Below are 14,141 nucleotides of genomic sequence, written 5' to 3'. Positions count from 1 at the left end.
ATATTCCCACCACATTTCTGTAATTGTGTATACACACACTTCTCATATTTTTAGTTAAGACCCCATTTTTATCCCCTTTTTTCAATAATAAAACGGTCCAAAATGGATATTGAGGATTTCTACAGTAAGTTCCGAGCGACCCATTTGCAAATCTTGGTAAGATATAATCTTGGAATTACTCCAGAGTGCTTCTTCAGCTGTTTATGTTTTTCTTTTCTCCCTTTCTGTGTTTTTGAAATTAGAAAGCTGAATACAAAGATTATTGAACAAAGCTAAAACTTAGAGACCTATTTCAAACCTTTTCTCCTATGAATTCAATTGTTTTGATTTGGAACATCAATATATAAGTGAAAAATCACAAAATTATATTCTGCTATTTATCATTGAACCCATCAAATTTCAAACGTGAAATTACATTAGATGTACTTATTTAAAATCAATGTTTATATTTTCACCCAATTAAAAAAAGTTTTGAAAAATAGCCCTGCGTCAGAATTCTAAAGTATGTTGGTCAGAATTTTAAAGAATGCTGGTCAAAATTTTAAAACACCAGGAATGCTGGTCAAAATTTGAATACTGACGATTACATGAATATTCAGCTACAATGCAATAGCCGGTCAATTTTGTGGCAAATTGTAAAAAAAAAAAGGCCGTTCAGAATTCTGTCGAATCATCATAAGACTTGCTCATAAAATTCTGACCAGCATACTTCAAAATTCTATTTGAAAATTATTTTTTCAAGACTTTTCTTATCGAGATCAAAATTTAGACAGTGTCACCAAATGATCCTATTTGTGCAAATCACCAATAATTTACTCAAGAGTATGTTATATTAAATTTACCAACTACAATCAATGTATAACTAGTTGTTAATAAAATTACCATAAAATAGAAGTCTGGAGTGGATTTTATTACATTGACGTAGATATGTCTTTGGCGTGTTTCACATGACCCCTACTTATGTTGAACAATCCTACATTATTGTACACAGATATCAAGCTACTATTGGTTTGGACCTTCGAAACAACAGGGGAAAATCAGGTCACCGTTCATTCCATGCACGTCTTTTTCTCGTATATCATTGGGATAATACATAATTATCAGGGATTGTTTTACTTTTCCAATTGCACCCTTAAATTTTGCGGGGTCCTATGACCCCTTATATTTGTTTTAAGTGTAATAAATTCAATAATAGCGTGTGAGAAGTAAATAATTGCCCCAATTATGTTTATTTCTCTATTTTTCTATTTTTTCCTTTCCTTTTTCTTTTTCCTTTGCACCCCACGTTCTGCTTTCATTTTTTGTTTTCTTCTTCTTAGAAGGCTATACCTCCATTAGTCTTTGTTTGAGATTATTATCAAGTTATTGTTCAATATCCTTGATTATGAAAAGGATTGAAGGTGAAGAACGAAAATTTAGTTGCTGGTTTTGAACAACTGAACATAAATTATCGAAAGAGATTGTGATACCTATTTTTAAAGCTCGAAACTAAAAATTCGTCTTCCATCTCGCTGGTGACTTTTGTAAAGCTTTTTTAATTAGAAATATGGATGAATTATTCAAAAAATGGTACATTAAATCACGTGAAACTCGCCTTATGGGAGGCGGTTCGAAAAGATTTATTAAATGCATACATAGACATACGCAAAACCAGATAATACATAAAAAACAATATGACACCACTTGAAATAAAATAGCTTGTTGCTCAACTGGTTAATTATTTATTAAAGAAGAATTAAAATATATTCTGTATTAGTGAGGCTTGAACCACTGATCTCTAACAAAATTAAGCAACAACAAAAGCCACTTGAGCAAAAATTCATTTGTTAGTCAAATTGGCAATAAATATACTCAAATCATTCTTGAAAAAAGACATACTTGGTACTAGTATTTCTAATGAGACTATCATTAATAGATTTAAGAAAATAAAAACTTATTACAGAGATTTATAGTAATGTTTTGAATTTTATTTTTTTAATAATAAATATAATGTCATTATAGTTATTCATTTGTTTATCTATTACAAAATGTCACACCTCTTACAAAAACTTTTGCGTGCACCATTACGCGTGTAAGAAATTTAAAGGAAAAATTGAGTATAAGCGACTTGGAGGGGTGAAGGTGAGAAAAGAAAATGGCTTGCTGTGGCAATGTGACGAAAAAGAAGGAAAAAAAAGAATGAAAAAAAAGAAGATAATTTTAAAATAAATAATGAATAAAAAGAAAATATAAATAGTTTAAATAAGAAAAATACGTGTCATAATATGATTGGTGCGTGTAATATATTATTTTGGTGAAAGTGGTGCGCAATTGGTATTTATTACGGTTCAAACAAACACAAGTGGTCATAGACTCGTGTAAAGTTTAGGGTGCAATTGGGTAAAGTGAGACAACCTCAATGGTTTTTTTATGTATTATCCCTGTATAATTGCCACCACATTTGTCTACACATCTCTTTTTGAGTCCCTAATTACTCCTTCGTTATCAAGACCCCAATTAAGAGACGGTCCAAAATGGAGCAAAATGCCATTTATATACAGTAAGTTTCCCAGCAACCCATTTGCAAATCTTTGTAAGATCTATTGTAGATTCAGATTTTTTGTTTTTCTCTTACCCTTTTTGTTTTCTTGTGTTCCAACAATCTTGGAATTACTGCTGAGTGCTTATTTTGCTGTTTATTTGTTTTTCTTTCCCTTTTTTGTGCTTTTGAAATTAGAATCTTGAGTACAAAAATTGCTTCTTTTTTAGCTATATGACTTCCCAAATGTGTATTGAAGCTGAATTTATCTTAGGATGTCTATTAATCATTGAAGTAATTAAGCTTTGGCCAATGGTTAATAGCTCAAGTCTACCTAATTCTTGATAATTGCAATTTCTGATATAAAGAAAGTACTTTTCCCCCCCTGTTTGGTGACCACGCTCTTGTTTATTACAGTCCATATAAATGAATTCCCATTCTGGTGTGTCATAATTTTTTTTTAATTTTTTATTTATTCTGTGTAAAGACTCAATTTTTTTTCAATGTGGAAGAAGTTTATAGTAATTTGGCATATATGTGGATAGGAGAGAGTATAATTGGAGTGATTAGTGAACAAAGTTAACAACATAGTTCTTGCAGCACTTTAGTTTTGTATTGCATTAGCCGTAATAGTCGAGTTGGATCCAAGATTTGAACACTATGGTTCAAGTTTGGAATTCTACCACAACCCATTTGATTTTACTGGGTTCGAAATCTATTTCCTGTACTTTTTAGTGATTTTTTAACACATACAGAGTTGAGTGAGTAACTTTAGCTCAGACCCAGTGTAGTTGCAAATTGGGATTGTCTAATTTCTTAGTGTTTAATTACTAGCAAGTTTTCTGTAGAATTAGGAAGGATAATGCATAGCAGAATTTTTTTGTTGATAGAAAAATTAAAGGCGAGATTATGGGGATGAAGTACAAATGATAAATGGCGCTGATTAAATGTCATGGTTTTCTTTTCTCCTCCTTCGGATCATCTCTAACTCCTTTTATTGGAGTGTTTTGCTTCACTAAAGTTATTTGCATGTCACTTGCATTCCTAATGGTTCCTACAAATAGCAGGGGTTAGAGAATAGAACTGAGAATGCGTGTGCAAAGTGTGTGCATCTAGTAGAGAGAGAGAGAGAGATATTTATGATGATACCCTAATTCTTGTACTATATGTACTCTTACTCGACAACCAGTATCTTAGGAGTAATAGTTAAGGCTAATCTTGGCACTCTACTTCACTTTTTGGGTTAGAAGAATAGAAACTTTCATCAGTAAATGCTAAAGTTATGCTATGTGATCCTGTAATCAAATCGCTCGAGATCAGCCCATATCTAAACTCGCAAGCTTCTCCTCAGAAAAAGCTACTAGTGTAATTTGTCTCAAAACCCCTTCTAAGATTCAAATTCTATCTCGTGCTTCTTTCCTTCACAGCTTTTCTTGAGCTGAGGGTCTATCGGAAACAACCTCTCTATCTTCACGAGGTAGGGGTAAGGTCTGCGTACACACTACCCTCCCCATACCCCACTTGTGGGATTTCACTGGGTATGTTGTAGTTGTTGTTACTTCTTTCCTTCACAATATCTAATTTCACCATACACTTGAATTGGCTAGTAAAATGTGCCTCATGCTTGTCTCTGTTGGTGCCAAAGTATTTACTCTTATACAATTAACTTGGAAATTGATCTTCATGGTCTGATGACTTCCTTCTTCCGTACTTGCACATGCTTTATTTCATATTATTAATATTTAATGATGCAAATATTTGGGCTACATCTCTCCCCTTGTGTACTGACTTTCTGTGCACAGGTTTCTGTCGCCTGAAGTGCTAAAGAAACTCTCGGGAATCTTTTTGTATATGAGAACTATTTTAGGACTGTCTCTTGACTTTAATAGCTTATCAACAATTGTTGCATAAATGACAGGTCTCTTGCATCCGCTGGGCAGAATAATTCTTCTGGGGCTTGAACTGTGAATAGAAAATATTTGTCGAGATGCCGTCGCTGGGTAACTACACCACCGACAGCACAAATGGACATTCAAATATATTTGGGCATGAAAAATGTGATGCCTATTTACTTTTCCATTTAGAAACTTTTTTAGGCAAAGGCTTTCGGGCTTTCTTGTACTTTTTGGGTCTTGCCTATTGTTTTGTCGGATTGTCAGCTATAACTGCTCGGTTTTTCCGGTCAATGGAAAGTGTTGTTAAGCATAGTCGAACTGTAGAGACGCTAGACCCTCGCAGAGGCACGAAAATCGTCAAAGATGAAAAGGTGTGGAATTACACAATTGCAGACATCACTCTACTGGCATTTGGGACTAGCTTTCCACAGATATCTTTAGCTACAATTGATGCAATACGAAATATTGGAAATTTATATGCTGGAGGTTTTGTTCTGGATTTCCTATTCTGCATTCAGAATACTTAGTTTGTGTTATAATTTTTCTCTTATTCATAATACGGACGTAGGAAAGCATGGCATCAAACTTTCACATTCCTCTCTTACTCATAGTATTTATATTATTAGATATGTATAAATATTTAATTGCGAACCTAGTAACTAGGACGAGTTAGGTGTTCGGTGGCACTTCAGAACCCATAAAGTTTAAATCGTGCCTCCACCTCTGCCTAAGACATGCTGAAATGTTAATTATGAAATCAAGAGTTAATCGGTTAATATTCATTTAAAAAATGTTAATAGGTCAATATACTTTGTGCTATGGCCAATATTATATATAGTTTCGTGCTATATCGTTTCCTTTTTTTCTTTTCTCTATTGAGAAGATAGAATGTGAGAATCTGACTTCCGTTGGAAAAGCTTGTTCATAGCTTGAATAGTTTAAAACTGTTAAAGTACTAAATTTCATGTTTTATTGTTGTTGAAGCATTTACATATAGTGTATCACTTCTACTAGCTAACCAGAAAATTGACTGAATCTTGGGCATCAGTTGCCTTGCTAATACACAATTTGACTTGGCCAGGTTTAGGTCCGGGAACACTTGTCGGCTCTGCTGCGTTTGATCTATTTCCGATACATGCCGTTTGCGTGGTGGTTCCTAAAGCTGGAGAATTGAAGAAGATATCAGATATTGGAGTCTGGCTTGTAGAGCTCTTTTGGTCTTTTTGGGCCTATATCTGGCTGTATATAATTTTAGAGGTATCTGCTAAAAATTTTCCATATCGTTAAAATTCACCAGTAGTTTATGTGAAGTTCAGAGATTTTGTAACTTTATGGGAAGTCTATTTTCCAGTGTTTTAATTTGAGCTATCAGATTTATCTTATTGATGAAATGTGCATGGTGCAAAAATGTAAATGTAAATGTCTTAGTCCTCTTTCATCTATTCACATCAATACAAGGATTCCGTTAACGCCGTCCTGTTCATGAATATAATTTGATTTTGTAGGTCTGGAGTCCAAATGTTATAACTTTGTGGGAGTCTATCTTAACAGTGTTGCAATTTGGGCTATTGCTGATTCATGCGTATGCACAGGACAAGCGTTGGCCCTATTTATCCCTTCCTATGTATGTCTTATGTTTATTATCATAAATTTTGTATTGTGCCAATTCTCTAATTGATTTTTGTTTCAGCTTGTTTTTATTTTCTCATATGGGAAAATGACCTAAATTTGTGCGTTGTGTATACTTTCAACTATTTAGAGAAAGAGCCGAGAGGCCAGAGGAGTGGGTGCCTGCGGAGGCTGCTAAATATAGGCCTCTTGACAAGGTTCATGATCCACACTCTGAAGTATCTCAAGTTGGTGAAGAAGAAAGTAGCGGAATTGTTGATATTTTTTCCATTCATTCAGGAGAAGGGACAGGTAATTTCAAGAAAGAGATGCTTTGTTTTACCTTGGATATCCGATTCTTCCCGGTTATGTGATACAATTTGACTTATAATAGATACTCCCTCTGTCCCGAATTATGAGGCACTCTTTTCTTTTTAGTCTGTCCCAAAAAGAATTTCACCTTTCTATTTTTAGAAATAATTTAATTTTAAAGTTCCAATTTTACCCTTAATAAGATGATTTATAGCCGTACAAATGTTTAAGGCTTGTTCTAGACCACAAGTTTTAAAAGTCTTCCTTTTTTTTTCTTGAACTCCGTACCCAGTCAAATGGTGCCACATAAATTAGGACGGAGGGAGTACTAAAAGTTCTGGGTATTTACACAACACATGCAGGTATAAGAGTATTGATGGTAATCAATTTGAAACACTGAGAGAAGTTATATGATCTTTTTGTAGTTAATTTTGTTCTGACAATTCTTCTGTAACAGCAGCTCATTTTTATCAAAACTTAGCTGGTGAAGATGTCACTGAATCGTCCACGCCCCGTAATGGCAATATCATTCCTGAAGAATCTGATCTCCTCTCAATTTGGAAGCATCAATTTGTGGATGCTCTCATGGTACTGTTTTCTTATACTGTCTTATTATGTTTCTTTATTTGATGTCGCAGTGGCTGAAATACTATTCTGACACAAACGGTCATGTGTATGTGTTACAGTATAAACAATTGTCGCTTTCTATAGTTACCGACACTCTTTTGCTAAATGTGGAGTGGATAATTACTCCATTTTACTGTACTATGTGCATGTCCTAGTTTAACCAGTTTCGTGAGCAGAGTTACCCTGTGCGGAACCTATCCCGAACACCATTATTATTTTAAAAAAAAAGGAAAAAAGAAAAAAAAATTAAACCTCTTTGAGAGACCGGAATTATGTCGCTGCATTATAAGCAAAATCTTTAATTGAATCTCAAATAACTGGTACATGTGGCCTCCAAAACTGAATCCAGGCCTAAAACTCCATGCATATGAAGAAGATGCAAAAGTTAAGGATTTATTACGCCATACTATGTGTTCCCTACCCCAGCTGAGGTTTCTTTCCTTCTCTTTTTTCTTTTCTTTTTCTTTCTTTCTTTTGTTTGGGGGCTTCTATGTAATTTTTATCCCCGTCCCTATTTTAGGAAAAATGAGGTGAATGGTAGGTTAATGGGCTTGTTTAAAAATCTTTACAGTTGGAAAGTGTGGAATCCAGAAAATTGAATAATATATACCTACGTCTCGCAAGAATTTTCTGGCAGTCACTTCTTCTACCGTGGAAGCTTCTTTTTGCGTTTGTGCCACCATATCATATTGCCCACGGGTGGATTGCTTTCATATGCTCGTTGATATTCATCAGCGGAATAGCTTATGTCGTGACAAAGCTCACTGATTTGATAAGCTGTGTTACAGGTTTCACCCTTCCTTTAGATTAAGTGCTTTTTCAATGATCATAAATGTTCTTCTGCCTATATGCTTTGCTCTGACCTAAGAATATATATTGTACACAATGTAACTGCAGGAATAAATCCGTACGTCATTGCATTCACAGCTTTGGCAGGTGGAACCTCATGGCCTGATCTCGTGGCCAGCAAAATTGCTGCAGAACGGCAGCTTACAGCCGACTCTGCCATTGCTAACATTACCTGCAGGTTTCTTCGTCAGCTAATTATGCCCTTTACCTGTTACGTACTTAAATTAACTAGAAGGCATGCCACCCATAGAGATTTGGCAAATTGCTTTCTTTGTTTTCCAATTTTATTTTTCCCTTTTAGGTGGTTTAGAATTTCATCAAGTTTAATTTTGCCCCTGTTAGCTAGGTAAAAGACTAAAGGGTCTTTTTGGTTGGAGGGATTTGGAAAATAATTCCAGCATAAAATTTCGCATAAAATAAATGCAATTTTTGGTTGGAGGGATTAGAAAAAAATAATCTCCCTATAGCTAATGCAACGTTTGGTTGGCCGTATAAGAAAATATAATTCTGGCATAACTTTATGTAGTGTCAGGTAGGCGGGTATTAAACGATGCCTGCATTAAGTTATGTGATAATCTATATATAGGCGGGTATTAAACGATGCCTGCATTAAGTTATGTGATAATCTATATATATTATTTTATGCAGAATGAAATGTGGAATAAAGAATACGTGTATTAGCTATTCGGGGATAAAAGCATTTAAAGACAAAAATGACCTTGGAGTAAGTAATCCCTACATAAATATCATGTATTATTATTCACTTCATAACAATCCTTGAATTATTATTCCCCATATAACTATCCAGTATTATTATTCACCGCATAAAGATAAACAACCCCTGCATTAGTATTCCACCACATAAACAATCACTGCATCATAATCCTGTCTTAACTAACATGTGCACCAAACGACTCCTAAACGTAGTAGTTAGCCAAAACATTGTTATTCATTTAAGATGCACTTTTGTGATTAACTTAGTTTAATCTCTCATAATTTATAGAAAATGTGAATTTGACATTGTCATTCCTTGAAACTAGATATCCTGGTGTCTGACTTACGTTCATACGTTCTTCCTTGTAGCAATTCGGTGAACATCTATATAGGCATCGGTGTACCCTGGTTCATCGACACATTGTACAACTACATTGCATACAAGGAGCCACTACGAATAGAGAATGCAGAAGGACTAAGTTTCTCTTTGCTTGTTTTCTTCTCCACTTCCGTAGCATGTATCGGTGTTTTGGTGTTTAGGCGGCTTACTCTCGGTGCTGAGCTTGGCGGGCCAAAAGTTTGGGCATGGGTAACTTGCATATTTTTCATGTTTTTATGGCTCATATTTGTTGTGCTATCATCTCTCAAAGTTTCCGGGATCATATAGCAAACTTAGTCCAAATCAAGTCTCATGGTTATGTACACTTGCATAATGCATACAATTGTGCACTTGTTGGAATTTTCTTTAGTCATTGTAATGATCAATGAAATATAAAGATGTGACTTATTGAATTTCTTGCAAGAGGAGAGTTACAAATGTGTTAAATGTCAGGACCAAGAATTATGCAACTCATGGGATCTGATGATACACGAGTGTGTTGTATCAGGTTACTAAGGTATGGCCAATCATACTAAAAGTTCCAAATTTAGATTACCATTTTACCCCTACACTAAATTAAAATCTAATTAATTAAATAGGACTACTAAGTCTAAAGTTGAAATATGAAAATGTCCATCAAATTTACATTTCACTATATAATAAATGTATAGTACGTATATTAAATATAAAATGTGAACAGATTGTTTTGATTATAAAAATTGACAAATATGTTTCTAAAGTTAATGTCATTTATTGTAATCTATTAAATTTAGAATAACTTTCATCTTCCACTATCGATTAATATCGGTCTTTAAAATGTGCATTGAATAATTAACTCTTTCACGTAATTACAAATTCATGAATATCAGCTTTTCCACTCCTCAATTTACTTATTTATCAGTTTTTCTAACATACCATCTACAATCTGGCTTCGACTATGAACGTTGGGCTTCATTCCAATCGATTCCTACTCGGTAACTTTACCTTTTTGTCTCTCTTTCTCTTTGGCCTATAGTTGAAAAGTTACATTTAATCTCAATTATAGACCAGGTTCATATGCAAAGGTAAAATGCGTAGTATTTGAACAGTCATTCCTACGACTATTTAGGACCTAACGCCGATAATGCACTGAAGTCAGAGAGATTTGTTATGAGTTAGTTGGCAAAAGTTGGGTTCATTTTTTTCTCTTTATTCCTAATCCTTGACCCATCTATTTCACTTTACATGTTATTTTCCCTCTTTTTTATAGTGTTGATTCTCATATTAATGCCTTAATAGCGTTATTTTATGTGTGTGATATATGTTTTTGTGCAGTGAGTATTGTATATCCACCTTCCTAATAAGGGGCTGAAGTGTTGTATAAACCGATGGCCTCATGGTATTTTTATGCACACGGACTTTGTTTGTCCGATTATTTACCTCGATAAAAATCAAAATATTTGTTGAAAAAATAACTTAAATTAATTTTTATTTATTTTATGGATAAAATTCATCTCTGTAACAAGATCCAAGCTCTTGATAGCATCTCTTGGAAAGTAAGATCATGATATTTAAAAAGTCACACTTATTGGCTACATGTTAACCCCTTCAGTTGTTGTTCAATTAACTGAACTATATGTATATGTAATAAAAATATTGAGCAAGATCTAAATAGGATAATATTCTTAAATTTGTACTCCATTACCTCACTATTCACATATCTCATACATGCACGTTTTAAGACATTAGAACACGAAAATTCTTAAGTACTCCTATGATTTATTTAGAATGCAAATGTTTGATTTCTTGTTGGAACAGTACTGTGGTGTTCTTGAATAGTTTTTTTATACTATATTTTTTTGTACTTTTTAATATTCCCAAGTCTCAAAGAAGCATGAACAGTTTGACGGAGTGTGTAGTTGAGGAGTGAGGACTATGTCATGTATATTAATTTTATTGAGTTTCTGATGTATACTTAACAAAGAATCTGATGATCTGATGAAGTGCATAAGCTTGCGTTTTTCATGTATGATTATTTATTATCCTTTTGAATATTTCTTTCGTTATAAATAGCATATATACGAAGAGCATGTTGTTTGAAATTATTGCCTTTCACGACAAGCAAGAAGCCAAGGAAGCTAATATTTTCATAACTTAAATAATTTCTTTTTAGAATAATTAAGTTTTTTATTTGCCATATAATATATTTTTTTTCCGGAGCACACGTGTCAAATCAATTATACAATAACATATACGTCTAAATAGTTTAGTTCTTCATATTCATACGAACTAATGGCATCCAATCATTTTTAACCTCAACTACTAAATCACTAATCAAGGATCATATTATATGATTTTTATAATGTGAATTTATATATTATTCTTTAGTTTTTATTTTATTGCTCAAAAACATATTTTAATAAACTTATATGATGGTTTTTAAAAAAAAAATTGTACTAAATGTCTCATGGTTTTCTTAAAGTTTTGTACTAAATTACTCATGTGTTTTTAAATATTTTGTACTAAATAACTTGAGATCAAAGGCGGATCCAAGATTTAAATTATATGGGTTTCAATCTTTAAGATTTTAGCATTAAATCCTTTTACTAGTTGATTACACTAGATTATTGTTGTTGTTTGTTTAATTGATTACATTTGTATATATGCATCAATTTGTATGATATCCCCCACCCCACCCCACCCCATCCCACAATATAGCTATATTGTAGTTTTTTTTGGTGATTGAGAATCCCTAGGGCCAACTGGTGCTCTGTATTACTTAAATATCACTGAAGACATGCACCTAAAGCATAGCGTTGTTAAATAAAAATACTGATATACTGAAGGCAAGACACTAAATCGGTAAGGAAACTTCATCATCTTCTTCTTTTTATATTGATATTGGTAGTGTTCAAGACAGCTCGTCTAAGAGTCTTTTAGTCATGTCAAATTTCATATGCATATAGCTTTTTATATTAATTTTATTTTGTATAATGTAGGACTTCACTTAAACGAAACTATATGAACAATAAAGATTCATATATCCTACTTAACTTACTTAGAATTAATAGCATGTTTAGCCAAAAAGGCCAAAAGCACTTTTTTTTTAAAAAAAAAAAAATGCTTTTTTCAAATTCCATATTCTGTTCTTTGCTCCTCATTAAATTAGTTGGCTGACATTGACTTTATCAACATCTATTCAAATGATTCACAATAGTTATGTCACACCTCTTTTCTACCCCAAAAGATATTTGTGTTATTGATTGTGGATGGTGGGTTAAAGAGTTTCTCCAATTAAAGTGACAAACTTGAATAGAGATTATTTTATTTACAGAGTCGCCACTTGGAATTGATTTTTGGGTGTTCCAAGTCACCTTTTGTTTGAATCCCTAGTCAAAGGAAGATTTGACTCTTTTATTATTGGTCTGCAAAACAAAGTTCGGGTAAGGAATTCCGTTGACCGGGGAGAAGGTGTAAGGCATTCCCCGAGTCCCGTGGTTCTAGCACGATCGCTTTATTGACTAAAATTGGCTTGAATTAATTTAGGACAAACTGTGATTTATTGGTTTTCATGTTTTATCTATGTACGCTTTTATTTCTTGATTAGATTTATGAGCCAACATTTACCCCATTTAAGAACAAATAAGCAGATACTTAAGACTTAAAATTTGAAGATGCCAAAATTTTAAAGCACTACGCATTTCACTTCTTACTCACTTGAATTTCAATTATCACGCTAGCCATCAATTAGTTAATTATATCAAATGGATAATTAATCACACTAAAACGAAGCCAACATGCTAATATTCTTCAAGGAACGATTCAAAGCCAACTAAAATAGGATGCTCAAAAACTTAAAATATATAAAGATCATTCATGGTGTATATATTAAAAATAGTGATGCAATTAAGAGATGAACCTTAAGAAGAATCTGACTTTGAGAGGTTTACAGCAGGGGACTCCAAAAGTAAATAATAACTCCAAACAGGACCTTGACGAACTAGAAACTTCGTCGGACAAGGCGCAGACCTCGACCTCACAACAAACTTTGAACCCAACCTCTTCGAACTTAGTCAACAATGAACGGACGAGGTCAACACCTGCCGGGTTTTAAACGGTGGTTCAAGGTGATTCCAATGGAGGTTTCAAAACTGTTTAGTGCTGATTTCGAGGGTCAAAACGGGCAGCAATTTTGGTGGTTTCTCGCTACTATTGCTGCTGCGTTTTTGTTGCGGTTTTTTGTGTGAAAAAGAGTTGTTTTGGGGTCATTTTCGCAGCTGTTTTGGGGGTAATTTCGGGCTGGAATTTGAACTGATTTTATAGCCGAACTGCTCCTGCATTTTTGTACATGTTGCAGCTGATTTTCAATTGATTAAAGGAGCTTTAGGGACTGACTTTCATGGCTGAAATATGGGCTCTTTGGGGGGTGTTGAGGGTGGTTTAATGGAGGTAATGTTTAGGAAGAAGATGAATATGTGATGCGGAAGAAGAAGAAGAAGAAGAAGTGGAAGGTAGCTGATTTTTCTCCTACTCTTAGAGCTTTTTCTTTTTTTGAGTCCTCCATTTTGTGTGTTATGTGTGTGTTTTATAGCTGGAAATGGGGTATGGGATTTATGATAGGAGACAAGCATGGGGGACAAGGAGTGGGGAATAATGGAGAGAGTAAGGAGCAAAGTGTGGGGGGACAAGTATGAAAGTGGAGTGGGGAACAAGCATGTGGGATAAGTATGGGGGAACAAAGCATGGGGGACAAGTATGTGGGACAAGCAAGGGGGACAAAGAAAAGTTGAGTGGGGACATGTCTGGGAAGCGGTAAATATTCAAGCACGGTCAAAAATTAGGTGCTCACAGCATGCCCCTCTTTGCTTGGAAACATTAAAAGTTTTCAGGCAAAGATAAAGTGAGACATGTGACTAAGTTTTGACCATATCGTTATTCAAAAGAGGAAGAAAATAAAAGAAAAAGGTGCAACCGAGTCCTAGTTTTGGATAGCCTACATATCCCGGGTTATAAGGGAATCAGGTCGCGTGTAGTTCAAGAAAAATGATGGAGTGATGAGTTCGAAAGTCGAGCTAGGTTCCGTCGATCCTCCGGTCTATGGTCTTGCTATTACATCAAAATTGAAAGAAACTAAACAAGCCTATCAACTATGAGTTACAAGATTCCTATCTATAAGTCTTTTGAAGCTTGATCTTGAATCTTGACTGGTTGTTCATGCAAGCTCCTGATCTGAACCTTGATGCTTGCTAGTTGTAAGTGC

At 34.1% G+C, this 14,141-nt stretch overlaps 1 protein-coding gene across 10 annotated transcripts; it reads left to right on the top strand.

Annotated features, from left to right (window-relative positions):
* Positions 1–9,325, top strand: LOC107828668 (magnesium/proton exchanger). Of its 10 annotated transcripts, none has more exons than XM_075233873.1 (10): positions 2,338–2,539; positions 4,437–4,899; positions 5,495–5,670; positions 5,919–6,037; positions 6,173–6,333; positions 6,794–6,921; positions 7,532–7,748; positions 7,858–7,987; positions 8,458–8,533; positions 8,893–9,325. In XM_075233873.1, the coding sequence occupies exons 2-10, from the start codon at positions 4,506–4,508 to the stop codon at positions 9,061–9,063; spliced, it is 1,572 nt and encodes a 523-aa protein (XP_075089974.1). In that variant the 5' UTR covers positions 2,338–2,539; positions 4,437–4,505; the 3' UTR covers positions 9,064–9,325. The 10 variants fall into 10 exon arrangements, with proteins under 10 accessions (XP_075089972.1, XP_016511515.2, XP_075089974.1 ...); XM_016656031.2 differs by having other exon boundaries at positions 2,343–2,539; positions 6,791–6,921; XM_075233871.1 differs by lacking the exons at positions 2,338–2,539; positions 8,458–8,533 and adding an exon at positions 1–156.
* Positions 9,326–14,141: the final 4,816 nt, after the last annotated feature.

This window comes from Nicotiana tabacum, chromosome 17, assembly GCF_000715075.1.
Source record: "Nicotiana tabacum cultivar K326 chromosome 17, ASM71507v2, whole genome shotgun sequence".
NCBI lineage: Eukaryota > Viridiplantae > Streptophyta > Magnoliopsida > Solanales > Solanaceae > Nicotiana > Nicotiana tabacum.
The sequence above is the reverse complement of the archived record's forward strand: the minus strand, read 5'-3'. Positions and strand labels throughout refer to the sequence as shown.

What these genes read in the sequence shown, in the direction of transcription:
- LOC107828668 (XM_016656029.2), top strand. Translation starts at nt 4,506, where the DNA reads ATGCCGTCGCTGGGTAACTACACCACCGACAGCACAAATGGACATTCA. An exon ending in CCCTATTTATCCCTTCCTAT is followed by an intron (nt 6,038 to 6,172) that starts GTATGTCTTATG and finishes TCAACTATTTAG; the next exon opens with AGAAAGAGCCGAGAGGCCAG. An exon ending in TCATTCAGGAGAAGGGACAG is followed by an intron (nt 6,334 to 6,790) that starts GTAATTTCAAGA and finishes CTTCTGTAACAG; the next exon opens with CAGCTCATTTTTATCAAAAC.